We start from the raw sequence: 26750 nt of genomic DNA, 5'->3' as shown, positions 1-26750 counted from the left end.
AGCCAGATGTGTCCAAAATAAATCAAGAGGCAGCAGAAGTTTAGATGTTTACAGTAGCTAAACAAATGTTGCACAATTCAACTCGTGCGGTTACAGGTGTGCATATATTGGCTTTTTAATAATGAATTCAGATCGGATTAGTCACATTCCTGACTTATTTTTCCCTTGACTGTTGTTTTTGACTTAAGTTTGGCTTCAATGCAAAACGGCTTCACATTATGTAACACTTATGAATCATCTGTTTTGAATCTACAGAGTTCCAAATAGAGAAAAATTGATTAGAAGCACTTCACTCGTACAGCATTAAAAAAAAAATACAAAAAAACGGCATTGCTACGTAGTTCTTATAGAAAAAAATTGTAATATATAGCGAGTGTAATAACTACAGTTATACAACTTAAACCTCTTCTCCGACAGTGTAAACTACAACAAGCCTGACAATTATTGGCGCTCTAACATCAATCGCACAGGAAAATTGGCAGAATTGGCTGACTTGATAGGACACATTCAACACTTGTTACAGTAAATGCTTGGCTGCCAGTAACGTTTACGGTAAGGAAAGGTGAAATATCATGTGTGCTATATCACAGACGATTAAATGAAAAGTTTAGAGACAATCTCTCCATTTTCCACTCTTACCAGATGTTCAAACATGGGAAAACATTCAGAAAATAGGCTTCGGGGAAATTTACTGGTATGGCAACTGTTGCTAGGAGTTGCTGGACAGACTACTTTTTGACAAGCAGGGAGCCACTTTTTCCCCCTCAGAAAGAAAAATAAACAACAATTCACTCCCGGAGGTGGGGAAAAAGGTGAACATCCCCTGTAAGGGAAGGCTGTGTGTGTTTAAACAGGTCAGTATGTCATGTGTGGGGGCAGAGAAGAGAAAGACAAAACCTAACTAGTCAGCAAATAAGAAGGTGCTGGAAGGATGGAGGTGTACGTTTTGATGACAGCTTGCTGGAAGACATAATAAAAGTATTTGTGCACAGGCCTGTCAGGTAAGCTCATATAAACCAGATTAGTATCTAACTGTGGAAAAGGTCCAAATGACAAATCATTAGGGCAGGGGATTTTACACACGCTATATAGCTGAGGGCCATTCTTAGGTAACATCAGTGTGTACAGAAGCTCATAGCAAACAAGCCTTGATGTCTTTCCCCCATTTCTTTAAAAGTAGTTTTTCCTGTGACTCAGCAGAACTTTTTAAATTCTTAGCCATCAAAGATCTGAAAACAGATCGAGTAAAGTTTAAGCCGGGCACACGCTACAATTTTAGCCATCTGAGACATCTCAAATACTAAATGATTCCTCCAAGACTAAAATCTGTAGTCTTTGATCATGTTCACCGACAGCCAATTAATGACCGCTGCGAACAAATTTTACCTCAGATGAAATTCTGGCAGTGTCAGGCTCTGTTCTGCAGAGCAACGTCAAACTGTCTTCGTTTTTCAAGACAAGCAATGATAATTAATGCTAGACATTTTTTCTAACCGCATAAACTTCGGTGCTCCCGTCCCCCGCTCATGGAATTCCTATATGTTGCCTTTGCTGTGATAAACACTGGTTGCGCCACTGTTTTCATGTGGGTGTGTAGTGCTGCTTACACACTGCCTTCTTAAATACACCAGTATTGCCGCCCTTTCATAGACTGTTCATGATGGCCAACATTTCAGCCCTCCATGTAATGCAGGTCAGAAGAATTGAATAAAGTTGTTTGGAACGTCATAAGGGTGAATAACTAATGACAATTTTCATTTTTGGGAGAACTATCCCTTTTAAATGATAACCGAGATCCCACAGTGTGACATGATCATCATGTTCGTACAGTCTGACAAGCAACAATCGTAAACTACAATTATAAATCATGCCGTGTGCACCCGGCATTAGTGTCATTCCTGTGCAAGTTAAAGTTTCACAAAACCCTAAAACACATTTTTTGAGATGTTAACACATGAACAGGTTGCACAGTTCTGTTGCACTGTGGAAGCTTCTGTCACGAAAACAAATTCCTCGTATGTGTAAACATACCTGGCAATAAAGCTCATTCTGATTCTCATCAGTGAAAACAATAGCAGTCATTATGTCTATTATTCAGGGAAAAGTGGTTATTTTTTCATTTTTTGGAGCAATTTTGTTCTTCCGGGTTCAAAAAGCAAAGTTAACCCAACGTCACGAAAAGTGACATATGCGTTAATTTGGAGTGGTGATTGGCTGCCGTGGCTTTGGTCAGTTTTCTGAGTTTTTCCTCAGTATTATTCATAAGAATGAAGTCTTACGATCCAATCACTGCGCTGTATTATGCATGAGGTTGTATTACAGCGGAGAATTCAAATCTCATGAAACAGCTTCCATGCTGTCAGTTCACCTCTGTAAACTAAGGTGACCAGACATAACACTTTCCAGGGACACGTTCTGCCTAGGATTTCTAAATTGCCAAAAATAACCAGGTTTTGGCAGTGTACGCTGCACAGATCGACCGTTGTATGACAGCAAAAGTACCGCTTCCCACCTTTCCCACAGTTTTACACACCGATTTCTGGAGGGTTTTTTTTTTTTTCAGATCTAAGGTGTGGAAGACCAGTGCTGAAACAGGGGGGGGTTTCATGACACTTTAACTTCCAGCTCACTGAAGCACCAGAGATGCTGTTGTCACATGGTACCAGTCACGTCTCTCAGTGCTGGACAGAATGGACCAAAACACAAGAGTAGACTTAAATGTGTAGATGCAGTATAACAATGGAATAAAACAAAACCAACATACCTGCAAAGAGCCTGTAGGTTCTTTGGCCTTTCAGAGTTTTGCCCCGAACCCCCGGTGACAAGAGATCTGAAAATCATGATCAATCATTTTAATATGCAGCAGCAGTTTTTACGGTTGGCCAACTTAAACAACTAATCCATTTGATAGTTCTGAGAACCAGCATCAAACAAAAAGAGAGAGGAAACACTCAGTGCAAGAAGAAAACTTTATAAATTGAATCCAGAGAAGTTGTTCTAAATCGAGTCCGGATAAACTAACATGCAGACTGGTATTTTTGGGCTCCCAATTGGAGTGAGTGACATCTAGCCTCCTTTAATCAGCAGGAAGTCATTCACAATCGAGAAGTCTTTATGCTGCTCCCTCAATTAGTGCTCTTGTTTATTTTGGTCAGGTTCATATTTTGTGGTGAACCTGGTCTCTTCGTGGGTAGCAGAATTGAGAGCACATGTAGAGTTTTGCTCATAAACAATCACACTCACCAGATTTTCAAAACAATGGCTTATCGTCTTGGACCAATCCATTAAAATAAAGAGGTTTCTCAAGTGAAATTGAGTAAAGAATAGAGAGTGGACCTGCACAGTGCATACGCACAGAATGAGGAAAATGTGTGTGGAAGAGAGACTAGGGATGGGCGATATCTTATCGTTTGCGATATACCGGTAAATATTCTCCCCACGATAAGAATTAGTCTTCCCGCGAGAATAACGATAAAGTCTAGTTGTTGACATAGTTCTGTGCGCAACAGTGAAGAGCAACATCGCAGAAGGCAGACATGAAATTGAGGAGGAGTTTATCACTAAATGAGGAGCTCCTTCTACAATCTGGAACTGGTTTGGTCAGGGCTGTACAGCGCACAAAACAATCTGTCTGAATAAATGTAGTACAGTAGCACATGTGCAATACAGTTTTGCATGTGTATGAGCCTGTTTACAAACCTGTTGTCCAAAGATATTTATTGATGTGCTTTTTCTCCAAATTAACTTAATAGTCGATTAACAGTCAAGTGTTTGAAATAACTTATTTTTGTGACCAGACGTGGTTTGATATTACAGAATGATAGTATTATATACAGTGATAAAAGCTATGTCGATTAGCACTGCATTATAAATATACTTTCCTTACCCAAGATTGCTTGAACACAGATAAACCATATATTTTGTGCAATCGTATGTTTATTGTCTTCAAGTTTCCTCAGTTAAAATTTCTCCGTTATGCGTTTTATTCAGCAATAACTGGATACCTTTGTCCAAATTAGGGATTTCCTGGAGCGTGTCAGTGCAATTACATCTGCTATGGATATGTGGAGTTTCTGCACAAGGGCGCCCTCCGGCTTCCAGTATGAATTAAACAGTAATTGCATTACATGTGTACTCAGTAATGCTCACAACACCATATTTTGGGTAAAAATAGGAAAAACACTTTTCTCTATGGAAACAGGACTCCCTGAATTGTCATTGATATCGTTATCGCAATAAATACCAGAAATACCGTGATATATTTTTAAGCCCATATCGCCCATCCCTAATAAAGACTACAAAGTAATACAAACATCTCAGATGTGCATGGCACGGTCAGCTTATAACATGCTTTGTAAAGGTTTTACTTTAGCATTATTCCAAATATTTAGTAGTTACAAGTTACTATAAAAATAACATGACAGGCAGCAACAGTGGGTTGTGGAAAACAGGAATTTTTTCTCCGGATATCACCCAGTAAAGAACAAGCGCAACTGAAATCATGCCATCTAACTTAGTAGATGGTGAAACCTGCTAAAATGTGACAGCAGTAAAATGGTTTCATAAAAATGAAATAAGCACCTTTACTGATCTCCAGATCAACAGGGTAATCAATATTCTTGATCAGTTTTTGACATCCACCGGTCTTCTCAAAAACAAATCTCTTGAGGTGAAGCACCAGCACTGGAGGAAGCTCTTCAAGAGTCACTCTCCGGCTGATCTCAATCTAAAGCAGAAAAAGAGTTTAGGAAATCAGCCACAGGTTTCAACTTCATCAGCATCAACATTAATACTTTCTCCTATCCGATCTAGACATGAAGAGTTAGCCATAATTAGCCATTTGTAGGTTGATTTCTTATTCCTTAGTACCAGCCCTGAGCTCTGGCACCATGAGTAAATATTTGAACAACTGCACATCCCAAATGAGGAACAAGTTTCACATTGTTTAATATATTTATAAAATACAATTCTAACTCAAGTGGTCAGCTACAGTAATGGTATTCAAATCCATCTTAGATGTCAAGGGAAAACATCAATGCAGCAGTAAAGGGAGCCACATCAACAGCCCACAGAAAAACTAATGTAAACATCTGTGGGTAGATTATGTTTAATGTTAATGATTCACACCTCCTGCTTGCTCTTAGTGGTGTAGCCCTGAACAGACTCCCGCGCCACCAGTATCTCCAGGGCCTCTTGAACTGTGCGGATCTTCTCTGATTGGATGTCCAGCTGCAGCGTGAAGAAGGGCTGCAAGGTGGCTGACTCTTTTGAGCTTTGCTGGTATACCACAGATCTATCCAAAAAAAAAAAAAAACATTTAGAAAAGTGGACCAATTTTAGATTTAATTAATAAACCACTACTCCCTGTTAAAAGAAAAAAGGTCAAACTAAACAATATTAAAAGTAATTAATAGGGATGCACGATATATCGTAATTGGCCAATAATGGCCTAAAATGTAAACAATGTCATTGGCCCGATATGAAAAAAAATTGCCGATATGCCTTGCTGATAAGACTAATAACTCGCATGTGCTAAGGGTGTGCTAGCTATAAAATCACATCAATAGTGTGGTCAATCTCGAAGCAAACTTTTGTCTAAATGCGATCAGATTCACAGTTTTGGATTGCCGCATTTAATTTGAGAATGCACGTACATAATGCCTCCGATGAATAATAGAATAAACCAGTCACTAGCATGTGCAGCAGCGGCAGCCTCCCCCGGGTCCTAATGCCTGTTCGGTAAGGCGTTTTATTTACTTAGGGGGCACTGTTTGCCTACTTGTAACAAAATGAAAGTAAACTACACAAATCATATTAAGATTGTGTTTCTAATTAAATAAAGCAGTATTTGATGTCATAAAATCATGAGTATGTTTCGATTGATAGGTCAGAAGCTATTGCTTGCATGAATTAAAAAAACAAACAAAACAAACATGACACTTGTAAATAAAATTGTGTATATATACAGATTTATACATTCAATTTTTCAAGTGGATTATAAAAACTTAAATACAAGGAGCTCTAAAAGCTTTTGCTTTAGACCAGGCATCCTCAAATCTGGCCAACTCCTGCAGAGTTTAGCTCTAACCCTAATCAAAACACACCTGAGCATGCTAATCAGAGTCTTCAAGATCATTAGAAAATCACAGGTAGGTGAGTTTGATCAGGGTTGGAGCTAAACTGTGCAGCAGATTGGCCCTCCAGGTAAAGATTTGAGGAACCCTGTTTTAGACCATCTACAAATGTTAAAGGGGTCATCGGATGCCCAACATACTTTGGTTAAAATCTCAACGGTAGTGTAAAAAACACCTTTTTTCCCCCTGTCAAAATCAGCTCTGTTTTCAGCAAGTTTTTTTGTCCATGTTGCTTTAAATGCTAATGAGCTCTGCTGACCCCTCCCCTCTCTTCCATGGGGTGACGAGCAGTACGGTTTACTTTAGCCGCGAAACTGGCTAACTAGCACATTATTAGGAAAGGCGATTTGCAAAGATTCATAAAAAACCCTTAGACTCACTTCTTCTGTAGATGAAGCTGGATCACAAATGATTCGCGCAAACAAATGCATTTAGGCAGATTGGGATTGGCGCATTCACTTCAAAGCGAAAGTAATGTTAATCCTCTGCGTCTTCAGCGGCTCAGATGTCAGGAGTAAATGACGACTGCTATATTCATTATTACATCCAACAAAAAAAACACCTCATTCGCTTAATCGGAGACATCTTGTCTTCCCCTGCACCGGAGTCAACAATGGCGGTCGGACAGTTTACAGCTCACTCAGGGCGGGTCTAAGGTAAGACGGCCTTGTCAATCAACTATCGTGGGAGCGGCCTGCGCAGAACTACGTCATTCTGACAGGGCTCTTAGAATGGCCCGATTTGAGAAAGGGGATTTTAAAATTGGGATTTAAAAAAACAAAACAAAGTTGTCCTAAGACAAGAACGGGTATTGTTTTGGTTTTAGGACAACTTTGATGAAAGGTTTTGATCCACTTCAAATGTTGACTAGTGTAGTTATTTTCAAAGCTTTCAATGTGCTCATCATAAAAAAACTAAAATTTAAAAAAAAAAACTTATTTAATTCTAAGTTTTTGTTAAAAACTAATCAAAATAAAATTAAAAATAATGCGTTTATAATCTCTGCACGGGAGAGACTTGGTGGTGTTTCCAAACAAAAGGAAATATATCGATATGGGCATTGGCTAAAATTAGTTCATAAATATCTGCATATCGGATATCAGCAAAAATATAATATCGTGCATCCCTAGAAATTAATCATTGTCTAGCAAAATGAAGAAAGTATGCAACTAAGTTAGTTTATAACGAAGCACCATGACAGCTACCACTGCTATATTCATGGTGAGAAACAACTGAAAAGAAAAGTTTTTTTAAAAAGTAATAAGCCCTAGAGGACTTAAAACCATCACAGTCCATCAAATTATAGTATGCTATTATGAATCCGAAAGCCAAAAACTTTAGGTTTCTTACAGGAAAGCAAAAGAAAGGTTTAGCTACGCAATTAAATTCTCCATCAGTCAACAAAAGACACCATAGCCAAACCATATCGCCAAACGCAAAGAGAAAAGGCTTCATTTAAGCCTTGACGCCCCCACACGTTCATGCGTCTGCATTTCTGCAGCCACCTAAATTAGCTGGGCGGTGGTGGTGAGCCACAGGGTTTGTTATTCTGCAGTGAATTGTTTGTAATGGCTATAGCCACACAGCTTGGAGGAGCATCAGGACAGCAGGATGGGCTGAAGATGGCACCACACTCACCCAGCTCTTGTGTCTTACCACAGTGTGCAGTGGGTGCCAATGAAAAGGCCAAACCCATTCCTGGTTCCAATGGCTTTTCTTATCCACAAGTTTATTTTTCTTGCAGAAGTGCTGCATATCTGTCTACCTCTGTGGTTCAATGTGTCAAAGAGGTCAGGTGTCTCATAAAGCCACTGTTATGAGGATTACAACTCTACAGCAGTGGTTCTCAAGCCTTTAAGGCCTTTTTTTTTTTTTTTTTTTTTTTTTAAGTTGTGCAGAACAGCATATAGGAGCTTCTACACTATAGATACACAGAGTACCAGCTTGACAATAGCTGATGTGGAAATGTGCACTCAAGGCCTACCTGATGTGGCCACCGAATATGTCTGTGATGGGAGTGCGGATGAAATCTGCCTGCCGGGTGATGGAGGTTTTGTTTCTGGGCCCGACCTGTTCCCACTCATCATCACTGCCTTCTTCCTCCTTCTCAGCAGGGTCTTCCTCCACTCCAGGCTGAGATTCGGGACCATTTGGTGTGGGGGTTTCTGCTCAGAGGCAGAAAGAGAAAATGTAGTTAATATGAAGCAGTCAGAAATAGAGTATTATCTAGAGTGGACACCAGTCAAGAGCCTGATTTCCCTTGCAATTGATACTGAAATAAGAAGGGAACGTACTCTCTTCCTGTGGAGAGATAAGCTTCTTCAGTGCCAGCATTTCCTCATGCAGTCCATTTAAAGTGAAACCAAGATACTCCTCCGCATCCTCCTGGCGACCCTGAGAGAAAAACAGAGATCATTAACGCATGCTAACAGTGCCAGACTTTACTCATCCACCACACCTCACTCTTTGACTTTGTTCCAAACAAAACCAGTTACCAGTCAGACAATGACTAAGCTTTTGAATGAAGGTACTCCTTTCAGAAAGCAGTGGCTTCCAAGGCACCATAAAACCTAATGACTAATGAGACCACATTATAATTTAATTCAATAACTGCAACGCATATGGAACAAGAATAAATTTGCTGTTCTTTCAAAATCAACTGCCAAATGGCATATGTAGGATTGTGGAAAACCATCTCCAAAAGGAGTGTCCAATTCGGCTGTGCCCTGATGCCATCTGTCCTCTCAATACTGTCCGCAAAGGTAGTATTCTCAGATATACTCTTGTTCTTACAGATCCGGAAGACTGTGTATCCAAAGATTCAGCTCATTAACTGAGGTCTTTATCTTTCAGCTTTGATCTTGTTCATTAGACACTCATTCCTCAATGTTAGTGAATGTGCAGACAGATACAAAAAGAAGTGGAACAGGAAGGTCTTGTCCTTGGATGTGTTGAGCACGAGTATCTATCATTTTGACTTGAAAGATGACCAACTAGTAAATTGTTGGTGGCAATTACTACCAAAAATAACGAACTAGATTTGTAGTTTTCTTAAGATAAAAGAGACATTCACAATGTGTACCACCAGGCACCCTCGAAGAACGAGATTTAGCAAATCCCACTATTAATGGGCTTTATTAAAAAACAGGCCAGTCTTCATAACGCTTACCTTCTCAGAAAGGCTAGATTTGATGAGGGTGAGGAGTTTATAGATGTATGTGGGTTCAAAAGGAACACCCACTCTAAGATCTTTCATTATCTTCTCTCCAGCAGCTACAAAAGAAAAAAATAATAATAAATAATCTATAAATACAGAGCGGGGAGTAAAGATTTAATCAATCAACTCTGGAAAGACTTTACCTTGCTGTTTAGCCTTGGAAGGGACAGGCATATTGCTGAACTCATTCACAAGCCGAACACTGCAAGACAAAGGATTATGGTCAACATATTAGAAACAAATAAAAAGTTATTCTCTAATTTCATTGCATGCAATAAATTGCACGACACAGCCCAAGTCTTTGGAGCCTAATTGCCTAAAAGCAGTAAAGTTTTTTGGGGGGTTTTTTCAATAGTAATTTATTAGAGTAGGCAGAAAGCACTAAAAAGTGCATTTGGTCCAAGAAAATGTTACTTTTTTGACGTGCATTTGTTACGTTTTGCAAAAACTTATGTCGATTAATCGAAGTCAATCAGAATAGTTCAGCTGCAGTCAAGTCCACATATTTCATATTTCCATCTTAATCTGAAACTTGGAGGCAAACTAAAAGACTTATCTATTATGAACGATACATCTGGTATCAGTGTATGAACAGATGCTTCAATTCATATTTCACTACAGTTAAAAACAAAAACCTCAAAACCTGTAATGTTTTATTCTGAATGGAGAATTTCCGGTTCAATGAAGTTTGAAACCAATGTATGCTGTGGATGTGGTGGCATATGACAATCCTGCATTATAGAAAAAACCTAACTTTAAAACAGATCACTTGTGCCTATTTCCAACTTGTCTAATGTAGTTCAAGCAATTAAAGCTAGTAAACAATTTCAAATATCAAGTTCTGACTTAATCCACAACACATTGTGTAATAAAAGAAATAATTAGGACAGCAAAGTAGCCTAAAACTTACAAGTTATCCACCATGGGTGTGGATGTGCAGGGTCTCTGAGTCTCAGTGAAAAGGGGAATAGACTTCATCAGATGATACATGGGGGGACATGCAATCAGGGCCTGCAGGGTCTAAAGCTCAGTGTCAAGGAAAAATAAATAGGACAAGACAGCTTGTTTAATTCAGTATTGTTTAAGCAACATCAGTAAGACTGGAAGAACTGAGGCAAAGAAAAAGGATACAGCATTGATATAGCACCAGTTTCCCTTGTTAATCAGTCCTCTTGGTTGCAAAGACACCGGTTTGTGTATCAACTTCACATTCTCTATCAATTCTGACAAATGGAAAGAAAAATGAATCATGTTTGTGGATGAAATACTAGGGATGTACGAAACTATATATTTTCAAGATGAAGTAATAGGTGGGTTGCCTGTCTTTAGGAAGCCTTGTATGAGTGAGCGTTTCTTTGGGGGGCATTTACATGAGAAGTTTTTCCATTAATTTAACTAGATACACAGTCTAAAAGACACAAATCTAGACACACTTGTCAATCTTAAGAGTAAGAAAAAAGATGTGATGTCCATCACTCTAACCTTGCAACATGTGACTGATGCACACGAAGCCAATTGTGGCAAAAATGAGGAGAATTTTGTACCACGTCTAGGAAGGGAGACTGAAATGATGGTACAGCTCCCATGGTAACGTGGAAATCTGAATTTATCAATTTTGGAATAGAATTAAAGTGGCATGCATGCACAGCAGAACTGAAAATAGCAATCCCTTTATCTTCCACTGGTTAAAAAGCGTTAATGTTTCTTTGACAAGCTGGTCTGGACGCTTAAATAACAACCCATTTTACTTGTGACCAAAAATTAAACAAAATAAATATATATATATATATATATATATATATATATATATATATAAATAAACAGGGAATTGACTGGATTGTTTAAAAAAAGTAGCTATTTGGTGACATCAGAAAAAAAAAAAAAAAAAAGTGATTTGATTTACAATAATGATGAACTGCACATAACATGAAGTAGTTACAGCAGTAAACAGTCAGCAATGGTCATGTAAATCTAAACATTAATTTTAGCTTGCAGCTTTGTGTGACTGGCTGGATAGATTTAAACCAGGTCACATCACATTTACGACTAACTCAAAACAGCAGCTAGAGCAGAAATCCAATTGGAGAGCCTAAAAAAAAATAAAAAAAATGCATAATGGCACCCTGTAGATTTACTCTGAAAACTAAAACTAACATACGAGGGCAGCCAATGGTCAGGACAAGAGCTGAGATCCCTCTCCACTTAGTGCCCGTCCAAGTGTCTTACATCAAGAGAGATTAGCGAATGACAAAAAGGAATGCTGACGGAAAGACACTTGTTTCACAATCACCTTTTTTTGCACAAGAATATATGTATAATAAAAACATTCACAAGATCATAAATCCCATCTCCATTAGGAGCCTTGAAGAAAAACATCTGAAATATAGTCTTATAAATGCCATCAATCAAGCAGACGCTCTTCCTGTTATGCAACAGAACATGCATTTACTCAGGAGAAGGGTCTTGAATGTTTGAGCGCCACATAAGCCAGATCAATAGAATGTGTCCAATCATAATACGGCAAGTCTACACAACACACCAGGCAGTTGTTTTATAAGTCAGAGAAATTATCACCGTTATCTTGCGCAAGAATTCTCATATTTGAGGAGCACCAGAGGAAATCCAAAGGAGGATTTGATACAGTGGAAAGTCCCTGTGATTGGTTCCAAGGTCATGAAATCAGGTCACAGTTGTTAAATGAGCAGTAGCCATTGTAGCAAATCAGCACTCAGGCTCTAGATGAGAAACCACCCTGCTTTTGTACTTCAGATGGAGACAGACTGGGATTCTCACAAATTCTCTTTCTGAGCATTAACGTTGGAAATATGATGGGTAAACACAGTACCTGGGTGGGCCTTTTCTCAAGATCTGTCATGATTAGTTTGAGCAACAGGATGAGGAAATGTGGTTTTTAAAAGAATTATGAGCAAATAGGCTGTAATAACCTGTCTGAAGTGTTTAGGAACCACAGAGGGGGCTTATGGGTGCTGCCAGCAAATCAGCAAAACATGCTGCTGCCATCTTGTGGACAGAAACATGAATCACAGAATCAAATGGAATAGTTTCAACAAATTAACTTTCTGAAATACAAAAGGGAAATCTAAGGAACATTTACTCAGATTCCTTCTATATAGCAAGAGATCACTTGGCTGCATCCAAAAGTACATACTTCCCTACTATATAGTAGGTGGAAAAACAGTATATGAAAATAGTAATGTCTGAATTCATGTGGAATACAGCACATTAGATGAATGAACAACTTTCATTTTTTTTTTTGGTCTTTAGCTTGACAGACGTAGTCACAAACAGTCATTGTAGGCAAAAGAGCTGTGTGAAGATTCTTCAAAGGCAGATATAAATAACAGAATGGCACATGGTTTGGGTAAACTTTTCAGAAATTGAAGATGTGATTCCATTTAAACAGATCAACACTGAACATTTAAATTCTAAATAAGCCAACAAGTTAGTTCACTGACATTTTAGATTGTTAATAAATTTCTACCTGAACCAAGATTTGTCATTTGAATTTAAAACAATGACAAAAACACAAAGGGATAGTTCACCCCATAAATTTAAACTGTCATAATCACCCTCATTTTGCTCCAAATCCATAAGAATCCTTATCAAACCAGAAATAAAGATTTTTTATGAAATCTAAGAAATATTTATCCCTCCATTAAAAGTCGGTTGACCCAAAACTGACCCATCAAAAAGTTAAAGCCATGGTAAATGTAATTCATATGAATCAAGCAGTTTAATCAAAGTCTTCTAAAGAGACATTATCACTTTATATGAACAGAATTTAGATCAATATAAATTGATCAACACATACACAGAACTATAAACTCAAATGTGCTTGCATGAGAACTTCTGTTTACCATATTTTATATGCCCATGTATGTGTAATTACCAAAGTTTGTGAATAAATGTCTAAATTAAATCTGTTCATCACATGGATCATTTTTACTAAGTTTACTAGACAGTTTTAAAAGACTAAAAAAAGTCTGATAGATTTGGAAGAACATGAGGGTGAGTAAATGACAATTTTTATTTTTGGATGAACTATCCCTATATGCAAATGAATGAGCAAGCAAGCAAGCATTTTTTAACCAGTTGATGAACAGATGTTATGTGCAGTACAACATTCTTTGTGGACTCAAAACCTCTAACACTGTAATGTGTCACATTTTACCTGCCAATTTCGGGGCCATGGGGTCTTCAGACACGGGGACAGGGCTCTCGCGCACCTCATTGGCCTTTTCAGGCAACTCTGAGGCAGCCGGAGTGAACGCGACGACAGCAGGCATGCTCTTTACCTCAACGTAAGCCTGAGGACCTCCAGGCAGAGGCTTGGAGTTGTGGAAGAGGCTGGCCCAGGATTTCGGGGGGTTGGCCACAGGTGCTGCAGGGGGACCGGGCGAGACTACTGGCTGAACTTCAGAGTCTAAGGAGAGAGGGGTTACAGAGGAAGCTGACTGCACCTCACCCGTTTCAGACGGGTCTTGGAGTCCGTCGGCGGCTCCGGCAGCCGAGGCAGTCTCTGGCAGCCCGTTAGCCTCCCCCGAGCCCTCGGCCTCCCTCTCATCAGTAGTAGCAGGAATTGTGGTTGTGGGGGTGGCCACAGCAGCAGCAGGGGGAAGAGGAGATGGTGGAGAGGAGCTGTGCCCTCCGTTACCCAGAAGTACTGGACTCTCTAGAGCTGGGGGTTCTGCATGTTGTTCTGCAGTCCTGGCACTCTGTGCCACCCCGCTGCTCTGAGAGGACGAAGATGAAGTAGACAAAGAAGCTGCACCGTTTCTGTCGGACAAAGAGGCAGCTCTGCTCATCAAGTCCAATGTCGAATTGTCAGGGCTTTCACAAGTCCTCTGATGGGAAAGAGGGGCGGTTTGGGGTGTGGATGTACTGGATGTTACAGAATTTGGGGGGATGAGCTCAGCCTCAGATAACACGTCCCCTACCATGTCCTCTGAACACATGAGTGGAGCATTTGGAGTATGTCCGTTAACCAGGCCTGAGGCCCCGACTCCATCTGTGGCCACACCGGTGCTGTTGCTGTTGGAACCCTCCAGGTAATTGTAGTATCCCGGCGGCCGTTTTTTCTTTTTCTTACGTTGTCCCAAGCCACCCGAAACCCCATCATTGTCCGAGCAGGCCTGGTGGCCACCCAGGACTGAGGTCTCAGAGTTGCCGCAGCATAGGGAGTTGAAGTCGGCACCATCTGGGATATCAGCGACCGGCGTGGCTGTGGGAAGGGCCTTCTGAGATGGTTGGCAGCCTAAGATGAACTCAGGGGCCTGAGGATTAAGAGTGCTGGAGACTTTGTACAGCGAGTCTTTCACTGCCACAGGCTCCGCATTCATTACCTCGTCCACGCCAAACTCGATATGCTGGTAATCCTCTCCTGTAGATCAAAACATCTCAGTTAGACTGACGTACATGTAAAAAGGCTCATCATAACTGGCATTTCTACAGGGAATTAGAGGTTTTTTAAGGTTTTTAGTTACAAACCTTAACTTGATTATTCAACAAGCTCTACACCAAAGGATAAAAATATGAACAAAGTTGTATTCACAACAAATCATGTAGTTAATAATTAAATACAACAAATCTGATTGGACACATATAAAGTGGTTGTGGTACTGAACTGTGCAGACTAAGCAGTGAAGGAAAGTTTGAAGTGAATGAAACAGCGTTAGTCACAATTACTGTAAGACTTTGAGCCTTAAAAGTAGCCAGTAATCAGCGAAATCAAAGCAACCAGAAGTCATCATGGGAACAAGATCCCAAGCAATGGATAAATGAATAGATAAGACCACATCCTCTGTTAGTATTCATTTTAGAGGTTTTATTTTAGGAAAGCATGAAGGACGGACTCATAAGCAGGTTGTGGACTGTCAAGACTGCCACATTTTCAGGTGGAGTTAGAGGTCCTGAAAGACGGTCACAGAAGTCATATTCTTAGTCCACTCTCCAAATGTGATGGCTTTTGGAAGAGAGTTTCCAGAAAAGTAATAAAAATAAAAATGTCAAAAGCCTCCCGTCAACTCCAAGCACTGCAGGTAGATGCGTATGTGCGCCAGACAAGAGGCCTGGCGCCTAGGCATGCAAAGCTCCAAAGATTAAATGGACAGGCAAGAATAAGAAGTAAGGGTTTAAGGTTGATAAAGGGGAAGGTTTAGAAAGCTGTCAGTGTTTAAGACCTGAGTGTTGAGTTCTGCAACAAAAACAGAGGAGTAAGGCACTGTGTAGTGGACCGAAAACTCACCACAAACCTGCCGTCTCAATGATTCCGTTATGTAAGGCACAGCAGGAGTGCAGTAACCTCCTAAATAATTGATACAGATGAGGGTGAAGGTCACAACTACCTGAGAGGGCAATATGATACTGTCCTGGGAAAGATTATTAGAACTACAGAGATGGGCATGTAGCCTTAAGGAGGTTTATATTCAACTCAGTGATGAATGAAGACCATTCTACCAATTAAGTATTAGGATGTGAACAGGACAGATGAATATTATAAAATATGTTTTCCATGTGTGATGTAGGCTATGGTTAATGCATAATACATGAAAACCACTGTGCGTGCTTATGTGACAGTAATTGTGGTTAAGGATCTTGTAATCTATAACTCATATCTTTATTTCTGAATCAGTTCTTGTAGCAACATTCAAAGTGAGGCTTTGATCTTACCTGAGGAATGGCTGACGCAGGAGACTTTATCATTGAAGGGGGGAAGCTGATAAGAAATTTACATGAGATCACTCAATCACATCAAGTCAATAAAATGTCTACACACAAACAAACCTTTATAACCTACAAATTTAAACGCATGTTATCTGAACTAAACACAGGCACAATTTTTTTTATAACGTACATTGGAGTGAAAGGCTGGAGCATAATTTACAACCAAAATAGACGGAGGATGTAGTGTGCTAAATAACAATGACTTGTGTTTTTATTGTACAAAAGAAAAGGAGGGAAAAGGTGGATGGAGAGTACAGTGGCATAACATCGGCAATGTACCATGCATAATGGAAATGTATTTGAAGTCAAATTTACCATACCTTGTGTAACAAATTGGAGCAAGATTTAAAGTAAACTTACATGCACCATTTCCTACACTAGCTCTAATGTTACATTTTTAACTGACACATTGAAAGCATAGTGTTAAAGTAAATTCAGTTTCAACTGAACTTGCACATTTAAATTAACATTTAATTTGGAAAGAAACAAATTAAACACTGAAACTAGGGTAGAAAATGGCAAATACTATATTTTGAAAGTTAACTTTAATTTTGTGCTTAACTGTTGCACATGAGAATGGGAAAAGTGGAAATTGTTATTTTACATATTTGAAACTTACAAAAACAAGCTCTACCTAATCACAATATCTTTATAGTAACAATTATTTTGAGAATAAAGGAAATTATAGATGACAATACAGTAAATGTAATTACTTCTAAAAAGCTTAAAGAATGCTTTGGACAGCCTTTAACATTTAATGTGTGTTTAGGATGAATTCACGTATGTGATTATTTTACCTCAACGTAACAGCGGGGAGTCACAAAGAACTGATTGAACTCGTCTGGGCTGAACTCCCCAAAGATGTACTGTGAAAAAAATAAAAAATAATCAAACAGAAGCACATAATGTTAGGCGTCACTTAATGATTGTTAGGTATTTTAACTTCAAGTTAATTGCAAACACAATTTACTAAAATTATGTCACACTATAACACTGAGGTGGTCTTTCTGGCGTCAGTCAGCACCACAATGAGTCCATTATTAAATTCAGCCCACTTATTTATTAAAACACAATTAAAGCACTGTGTATGAGGGTATGCGAGGACATGGCAGCCATCATTACTGCATGATTGCAACATCAGGTTGGGTGAAAGTAAAGAGCAAGTTGGAAACTGATGAGTCATGCAGCATGGCAACATGGCTCCCTTGTGTCCCACTTTACAGGGCAAAGCAATGGCAGAGAGAGACCCTTCAAGCACTCACTTTGGCCAATGTGTAACATTGTTTGAGCACAGACGTTTAAACATTACTGAATATATTGTGGTATTATATAAAGGTTTTTACACTGATAGATTTTTAGTGTGCTGACCTGCCACAACCTGTGATCTGACTTTTAATTCCTTAGACTAAACAAGTACTCCAGATGAATTGAAAATGTGGTTTACAACAGAACAAGTCAGAGAAGTTTAACTGACATCAAAAGATGCAGCAAATATCCACCAATTCAGTAACTGTGTTATATGAACAATGTATGCACAATAGGAAATTAAAAGCAGTAGAATATGTGGATCTTTTACCACGTCAATATATTTTCCCATGCTACCAATGGGTCAAGATGCTATCTGTAATCGACACCGATTACTGCCAGTCTCCTGACCTCCAAATCCCACAGCTTCAATCGCATATTAGTCATGCTAGCTTTTTGCAATAGCAAGTCTTCTCTCCTGATGTGGGATACTGGTCAGATGAGAAAACACATGACATTATACCTTGACAGTAATTTTAAAGGTTCCCAAATTTAATTCTCCAAATAAACAAAGATTTTTATTGTTCAATCACAATCTCATGAAACATTAGACAATTTTAACTCAAATGATGCACGCCACATTTGAAGCAGAAGAATGTGCAAAAACTAATTCTTATAAAAAAAATTAATGACTACTTGCTTATTGTGTCTTAAGCAAGATTAGGCCAATCACATGTTTCTAAGCGTACGTTCACATAAAAGCAGCTGAACAGCAAAACAGAACTGATCAAAATATAGGGGTCTCAAGATGAATTTGAAATGTAACTTTAACCTGACCTTAATCAAACAGAGGCGCGGCGCGAGCTCACTGGAGCAGATGCGTTTACTCGCTGATGAGTTTCGGTCACACGACTACTGAACAGTGCTGTGAGATCCAGTGTGAAGCGCTTGAATAAAGCGAACAACACAATTTGACTAGGGCTGGCACGATTCATCGATTTTATTCAACTATTCGATTTTTAAAAAACCTTGACTTCATTTTGCTCGCGTCGACAAACCGGGGGAATACCGGAGGTGGTGCATTTCACAGACGAGAATCCATAAAACATGAGACTGTTTTCCAAGGCTGCAATCGCTGCATGATATATTAAACTCCTTTAAAAATCATAATTAAGCATAATTGTGAATTCACAAACACTACGACTTCATTAATTATATGCGATACAGTTCTAATACAGTATATGCGCTTTATTTACATGCGTGTAGGTTAAGTATGTGCGTCACACAGCGGCTTCGTTCACAGTATTTCCACAGAAACTTGCCATTTACATGTGTGGAGCGTCTCAAACTCCATCTCAGCAGCAGTATGTCTTAAATACTCACAGCACCGTATCGCCGTATGCACTGGAAGTAGCAAGTTCCTATACTTGTTTGCAGCAGCAATAATCTAAAAACTACAGCAGTAACCAACAGCAGCAGCGCTGGGCGGCATGACCAAAAATTTCACCTTTATTTTTCAAAACTATGCCGATGTCATGGTAAATGACGGTATTTTTTTTTTTTCTCATGCATGACCGGGTGTTAACATTTTCTACTGACTGAGAGGGGAAATACTGCAGTAGATTGACTTAAATTGTCATTTTAACAGAAGATAGTTTGTCATTTAGTGTTTCTATATAAAAAAAAATAAAATAAAAATAAATAATAATACTGTTAAGATAACAACTACAAATTCTACTACCAATAACAAAAAAAAAAAAATGCACTAAAGATTAATGAGCTGCTGGATTCATGAATATTAATTACGTTGCTGATTTGCTGAAATCAAAACAGGGACAATAATAGGTGAGCGCCAGCCAATGAGATTGCCGTTTGCGCAATTAGTCCTACCCACTACCGGAGAACCCAACAGTTCTTAAAAGCTGAAGGACTCCAAAGGAATGTTATTTTGACAGGAAAATACAACAAAGAAAATAATTTACAGGTAATGCGTCAATTCTGCATGTTATGCAAGATTCTCTCTCTCTCTGTGCGTATGTGAGAAAGTGATGACGAGTCGTGCACCTTCACACTAGAGTTTACGGTACATCAGATACAGGTGCGCGCATCCATTGAGATGAACTGAAAATTAGCACAGATCGCTTGATGGAGTGTGAAACTCTGAAGCGCACAGTCAGTGTTCGGCAAGTGAAACTTATACTTAGCCTCCAACTCACACACTGGTGAGTAAAATCTGAGAATTTATTAGCCTGTGGCTAATATTAGACATCATTTAGTCACCCAGAGTGAAGATTTAGTCACATATGCAGGTGATTTACTCACATTGTAGAGGGTTGTTCATCTTCAAGGTCACACTTACATACAGCGGTGCCCTCACCACAGTGCAACAGCGAAAAAGGGACCCCTCTCAAACAGTTGTGCCGTGTTCCAAACGTTGTTTAAGCGACATACACCAGTATTGCGGTAAATTAAAAGTTCATATAAAAATAAACACCGGTATTCGGTATGAACCTGTATACCACCCAGGGGCAGCATAGCAGATCTATTCTGTCAAGACCAAATACATTAACACTGTCATATCCATTACCATTAGGGCTGTGTAACGTTAACATTTTTTCGATAACGATACCTTGAGTTCGATACCGGTTCCTGAACGATACTTTTTTTGATACCAATTTTATGAAATCAGATTTAACAAGATTACATTCTCAAAAAACTTTGGTTTTATTTTTTCAGCTTGTTAACATTTATACAGACTCAAAGCTTCATCTCCTGAGCCACTGCACAAAGGAACAAAATATATTCAACACAATAAATCAGTGCAAATACTGTAGTTTTAATAAAGTTCAAATAGTTTACACATCTGTTAGACTACATTTACACTAGTGCGTCTTCGTTTGAAAACACTCAGACAGAATCATAATTTCTATTCATTCATTCTAGGTTGTTAAAGACTTAAATAAATTGAACATCTTTATCCACTTTCATAAGTGGGCGTTTTATTTCCTTTCACCATATGTTTTATTGTTATTAAATTGTGTTGTAGTATGTCTAATTATTTGAAATGCATAAAAACAATTTAGTTTATTCAAATTTATTCTTTATTCTTGAAGGCATAAAACATTAATTTCATTTATCTTTAAATTATTGAAAATCAAACTTTATATATTTAGGCAAAGGGGGTTTACTATTAAAATTAAAACATGGAAGAAATGTCGTGCGATCATTACTTAAAATAGTTTTAATCATTTTAATAGTAGCTGTATATACACATTCTGTTGAACAATAGTAATATATTTCTGCCGCAGTGTTAAACCCAACTTTTATTTTGACGGGTTGCCGTGAATACCTTTACATTTACATTTATGCATTTAGCAGACGCTTTTATCCAAAGCGACTTACATTGCATTCAAGTTACAGTTTTTACATTTTATCAGCTCTTGCTTTCCCTGGGAATCGAACCCATGATCTTGGCGTTGCTAGCGCCATGCTCTACTATTTGAGCTACAGGAAAGCTGTGAGCTTTACAGTTCTGTGTAAATGATATGACGCAAATCAAACGGTAAAATGCTCATGAAGTGACTCTCAGAGCAGTTCTGGAGATGTTGTTCATGTGTTTATGTCCTTATTTAGTGAGACGGCAGACGCTGAAATCTCTGCGAGAGTCACGCGCGCTTCAGTCTGTGTGTAGTAAACAAAACCGCGCGATAGAGAGCAGACTACTCCGTACGCTTTCGATTCGCTCTTGCAGATGTCAAACACTGAACAATCTGAGCCGCTTCTAGTCGAACACACCTAGTGCTGCAGGCTTGTTGGTTTACTGACGTTGATGAGATTAACAAAGGTATCGAAATTTGGTACCGAACGACAAGATGTTTTTTGATACTCGATGGTAGAGGCAATTCGGTCAGTCTGAGTAATATCATTTCCTAAGAGAACTTAGGATAATCCAGCATAATTTAATAAAACATCTTTAAGAAATATTGGATATTGAAGAGCATATCATTAAACGTGGAGAATTTGTTACAAAAGTGATTTTTTTTTGCTCAAAAGATGTAAATTCAGTCAGTCTGCTTTTTTAGTCAAAGCTGCAAGGGAATGGAACTCAACAATGGAAATCAACAATTAGAAGATTACATACTTTTGGTTCTTTTCAGTTTCATCTTAAATGGTTACTGACAACTCAGCACTGTCAAAATAAGTATTGTATTCTTGACAGTAGACTTCCTTGTACTAATTGCTCTTGGCTATGCTGCCTTCTCCTGTTGCCATCTCTCTCTCTCTCTCTCCTTTCCCTCATATTTTTAATTTAGATAAATTTACTTATATTTTGTATTTTAGTAGTGATTTTTACTGTGCATTTATGTTTCTGTATATATATTTTTTTTTTTCATATGTGTATGTGTGTAATGATACTCTGTCTTTGTTTTAGGGTGACTTAACATTCTGTCAAGGGTCTACAGATGAAAAATAGCCTTTTTGGCTAATTCTGGCACATTTACAGTTATGTTTATTAATGTGCTTTGCCGCTGTAAACAAATAAACTTATAAACTTATTTTTGTTAATGGGCACATCAATTCTTTCAAGTATGTACCAAAAAAAAGAAAAGAAAGAAAAAGTCATCCCACGTTCCGACCCAAGTCAGACACTGCTACGTCACGTAACAACAACAGCAGACTACATGCTTGTGTTTGTGCTGCAGAAGCTACTGAGCCTATTAGCTTTAATAACTTTTGTGTTGGAATTACAGCGACACATACTGGTCTGGCATGTATACTACATCGTTTTGAGTTGTTTCAGTGGCTTCTTGTGTACGCAGATATTTCTTGAGATGACACCATGTTTACGGAAGAACAAGGGGAAAAAAAGATTGGATAGGGAAAGCTCTGGCTTTGTGGATGTACATGAGAGGCTGTAACATCGCAAGAAAAACTCCTCACATTTCAGCAACTAGATATTTAAGACTACTATATTAGTTATGATATTGAAAACGAAACTGTCGTCAAGTTTTATTCCAAATTTCCCCCCATTTAAATGGAATAAAATATCCTAGTATCACCCCTCATAACTGCTATTGCCACATACAGTGCAGACTTATTACATGATTATCAAAATTGTGTTTAGTTGCAGTTCTAGAGTTCAGTTAATTTCAGAAACCCCCTTGAAGTAACTGGTCATTATTACTAAGGGTTTTCTTAACCAAGGCTAGCAACTGGTTGCAGGCCTACAGCCTTCTCATCTTATTACATGGCATCTGGTCCTATAATGGTTAGACCATCCTGCAGATAACCTGCTTTTTCTGGGAAGGCTATAATTACCTTAATCCTACAAGCACTAACAGTGTAACTGAAAAACTCCTGAATTTAGTTAAGACTAATCACAACACTGACCATTAAGTAACTATAAAATTATTTTTTAAAAGTTTACATCTCAGTAACTTCATGTTCATGCCAGTCTTTAGGTGAACTGAAAGTGTCAAAGATAGAAAAACTCAACAGGCTCTGCAAGCGTGCACATAATACCCCTTCGCATTCACCACTAGCTGCATGAAAAGGGAGAGCAAGAAAAAAAGAAACTGCAGTTCAAGCACATGTAACTGTTTGCAAATCACGACCTACACTGCTGAAACGGCACCACAAGGGACAAACAGCAAGCCGTAATCCAATGGCCTCTGGATGGCGAGTACAATCACAACAGAAAGAATGTCTCTTTGCCCCTTTTCCACAGGCGTGCCGCACGTACCACACTAAGCTCCCCATCGCTGTTCATTTGGACTGGGGATTACCACAAATTAGCCATCTGCATTATTTCAACATGCTCTGGTGATAACACGCTCACACACTTTCATGAACGTGAAAGAGCCATGGATGATGTTCACAAGTGAGGAAGTGTTAAAGTCACCATGAAATCAAAATTGACAATTCTTACTAGTTTATGGAATACTGCAGTGATTAGAAATTATTTATCCACACATACTTCAACTCATGTGCCCTCATAACTTTTAAATCAAAAACATTTTTTCCACTTCACCTCACCAACAACATCCCTTCTCTGATGACGTTTGCACCGGTTCGAGGGCAGGACAAAAATCCCACCATTCCAGCAACCTGTCACTCACATGAGATTGTATCAATTAGCAAACAATCCAATCAATATTGATTAGGGTTGGGCGATGTCTACAAAATTGGCATCGGACGATGTCTACGGTGAAACATCGCGGTGGACGCGATGTGAATTATTTATATTTTATATATAAATAATTTTATTTATATATAAAATTTATTTATTATATAAATTTCACTTACTACATAAATGGAGTAAGGAGAGATGACAAGGACGATGGCGAATGGTTTGCAGATCCTCAGCACCACTGACAAACATCTAATCTTGTAAAATGTGCGGTAAGTACTGCCACTCAGTTGTATAAACAGTGTACGTGCGATCACGAATCTCGAAAGTGAAACTAAAAGGCAATTGTGCATTCAAAAGTAGTTCCAATGCTAGGCATAATAGCGGCTCCCTGATGCCGGCAGTTATATACAGTATAATTACCCAATGATATAACTGCGAGAGAAAGTATTGAAATATGTATTTTCCTTCCATCTCGTATTTATTCCCTTTTGGGTTCCGTAGTACGTCATTTTTTTTCCCGAACACGGTATTGGGATTCGGCGGATTGCGGGCGGTATACGATGTCGGGTCAACATCACGATGTCTATCAGCCATCGGGGATGGACGATAGCATCGTCTATCGGCCCAACCCTAAACGGCATAGACAAAATCAAGACCATGCCTACATTACTTGTTTGAGAAGCAGTTTCACTCAGATACACCTAACAATAGGGAATAAAAAGCAATCACAACTTTAGTTCCATGCTGACTTTAACATGATAGGTTGCTTAATTTAAGTAGTTTTAAAAACTGACCTTATCTTCCAGTACGTTAAACTGATAAACCGCATTTATGAAGATAAAGAAAGAGCTGCCATGAATGTGGTTTTATGTAAAATGTGTCATCCCCCCCACAGATAAAGACAAACCAGACAAGTCACTGGATTTTCTTGTTTCAGACCTTCCCTTAAAAAGAATCGCATAACAAGTTCTCCCATCACCACAAACAACTATTGCCACATCCAAAAGCATTCAGATATGGCTTTTCTTTTTTATGCTATGGCAAGACCTTTATATTGCTCAGGCCAGCAATATAATGTCAAATCAACGCAGGTCAAGCATCAAGTCAGCCCTAAAACCAATTACTGATTCAACATATCCCCTAATGCTTCTTTAGAGCAATATATATATATATATATATATATATATATATATATATATATATATATATATATATATATATATATATATATATATATATATATATATATATATATATATATATATATATATATATATATATATATATATATATATATATATATATATATATATATATATATATATATATATATATACACACACACATATACACACACATACATATACACACACATATATATATACACATATATATATATACACACACACATATATATACACACACATACACATTCAGAAGGAGATGAACAAAGTTTTACTTTTGTGCTGCTAGCCATAAATCCTGTTGAACCATTTCAATTGTGGTGCCATCATCCCACATGCCAGCTCACTGAGCTTTTAAAGCAGATGTCATCATACTTGGAGAGTGCCCATCAGCTGCCTGCATTTTTTTTTTTTTTTCCCCCCCATTTATCTATAACAGGCTACAACTGAGGGATATCCTCTAAACTTGGCACATCAAACCGCCCCACCCAGAATTGTACATCCAAAAGTACATTCAACTTCCATTTTCAGGGCGCTTCTTTCATTACAGGACCCGTCTTCATCAAATTCATCTCACACATTCAATCCAACATTGCCTAATCCTCATAAACATTGTTTTGCAAAGACTGTCACACACCATTAATAGACACATCGGCTCACAAAGCTTTGTAATGGTTGAAAGTGTGACCAATGCCAAGGGAATCTGAGGGTACAGAGCAGCATGCATGTCAAGCATGCACTTGAGTACGTTGGAAACTATTGTTTACTCGAAGTGGGATTCCAACTAGGCTGTGAATTTATTCTAAATCACCGTTAACTCAACTTCTGTTTGACATTTGTGTATGCAGTCGCAGCAGTTACAGTTAGTCAACGTAAACCAGTTGACTAAAAATAATGCAGCGGTGCATATTAGTGCTCAACCGATATGGCTTTTTTGAAGGCCGATGCCAATATCTCAGACAGCAGGGTGGCTGTTGGCCTATATAAAGATGACTAAACGCTATTCAATTTAAAAATATGAATAACATTTGCAAAAAAACAAAACAAAAATGTATTTCACATATTTACTAAATTAAAATTTAAAATGAATTACCAAGACAAAAATTTTATTTGCTTGATACTCAAGCAACTGAAGCCTCTTTGTTTTGATCTGATCATTTTGATCCAGAGTTTTTCCCCTGAAATTGCTAGTTCATGTTATCGAAATCGACTAGAACTTGCCAACTTTGGTCACACAGTGTATGATAACTTCCCAAAATAAATTGTGATAATTTTTCAATTTTTGTAGAATCCTTTTAATCCCACCTTGTCTAAATCAAAAATGAATGAAAGTCTATTACAAAGAAAAAAAAAAAAAAAAGAACATTGACAAAAATGATCCACTAAAAAACAAACACTAAATAAATCAATAAAAAAAATAAATCAATAAATAATAATAATAATAGTTATTCAAGATCTGGTGATATAGCACAGAAAATTTATAAGCAATTCTCAACAGGCTGGTCATTTTTGACCAGGAACAACAAATTAGGCACAGATTTTAATTCTGCAATATATAATATATATAAATAAAGTCTTTGCACACACTTTTTTTTGAAAAATGACAGGGTAACATATACAACACAGAGAATGACATGAATATGACACTCTCCATCAGACCATTGCATGTGTGTTTTTATGGAGGCTACAAATACACACTTCAGAGGATTTAATCGTGGGATTAAATATTTATTAGATATTCAAAGGCTGATGATACACAGGGCAACTTTTTGAGAAACCCAACTTTGGGTAATATTGCCGTCAGCGGGCAACCAGGTGAGACAGGGCCCACGACCGATCTAAAGTATCCAAATAGAAATTTTGCACAAAATTGCTCAAAGTTGTGCCATGCATCACCAGCCAAAGACTTCCTTAAATTACATTCATTTGTATGCTGCTGAATGTTGACAGTTTATTGGCAAGTATATAGTGTTATTTTTTTATTACTATAAAATAATAATAGGATCTTCAGTGCATCTGACGTTCTAAGTGCTGTCAAAAAATAAACAAAACTTAATATAGGTTGATATATTGATCTTGGTGATATATCGGCC

At 38.1% G+C, this 26750-nt stretch overlaps 1 protein-coding gene across 2 annotated transcripts in view; it reads right to left on the bottom strand.

The window, feature by feature from the left end:
* usp10 (ubiquitin specific peptidase 10) overlaps window positions 1-26750 on the bottom strand; it is a 31778-nt gene that overhangs the window by 3637 nt on the left and 1391 nt on the right. The window contains exons 2-14 of one of the 2 annotated variants that reach the window (XM_058783077.1): window positions 16893-16961; window positions 16042-16087; window positions 15617-15676; window positions 13544-14752; window positions 10483-10574; window positions 10262-10371; window positions 9495-9553; window positions 9304-9407; window positions 8429-8528; window positions 8119-8299; window positions 5128-5293; window positions 4582-4726; window positions 2765-2830 (exon numbers count right to left, since the gene is read on the bottom strand). In XM_058783077.1, the coding sequence (XP_058639060.1) occupies window positions 2765-2830; window positions 4582-4726; window positions 5128-5293; window positions 8119-8299; window positions 8429-8528; window positions 9304-9407; window positions 9495-9553; window positions 10262-10371; window positions 10483-10574; window positions 13544-14752; window positions 15617-15676; window positions 16042-16087; window positions 16893-16961 (2407 nt within the window). The remainder of the gene's footprint in view (window positions 1-2764; window positions 2831-4581; window positions 4727-5127; window positions 5294-8118; window positions 8300-8428; window positions 8529-9303; window positions 9408-9494; window positions 9554-10261; window positions 10372-10482; window positions 10575-13543; window positions 14753-15616; window positions 15677-16041; window positions 16088-16892; window positions 16962-26750) is intronic. The other variant, XM_058783078.1, reaches the window with a different exon arrangement.

The sequence above is a fragment of the Onychostoma macrolepis genome, chromosome 07 (assembly GCF_012432095.1).
Source record: "Onychostoma macrolepis isolate SWU-2019 chromosome 07, ASM1243209v1, whole genome shotgun sequence".
NCBI lineage: Eukaryota > Metazoa > Chordata > Actinopteri > Cypriniformes > Cyprinidae > Onychostoma > Onychostoma macrolepis.
This window is presented reverse-complemented; position numbering and strand designations above follow the sequence as displayed.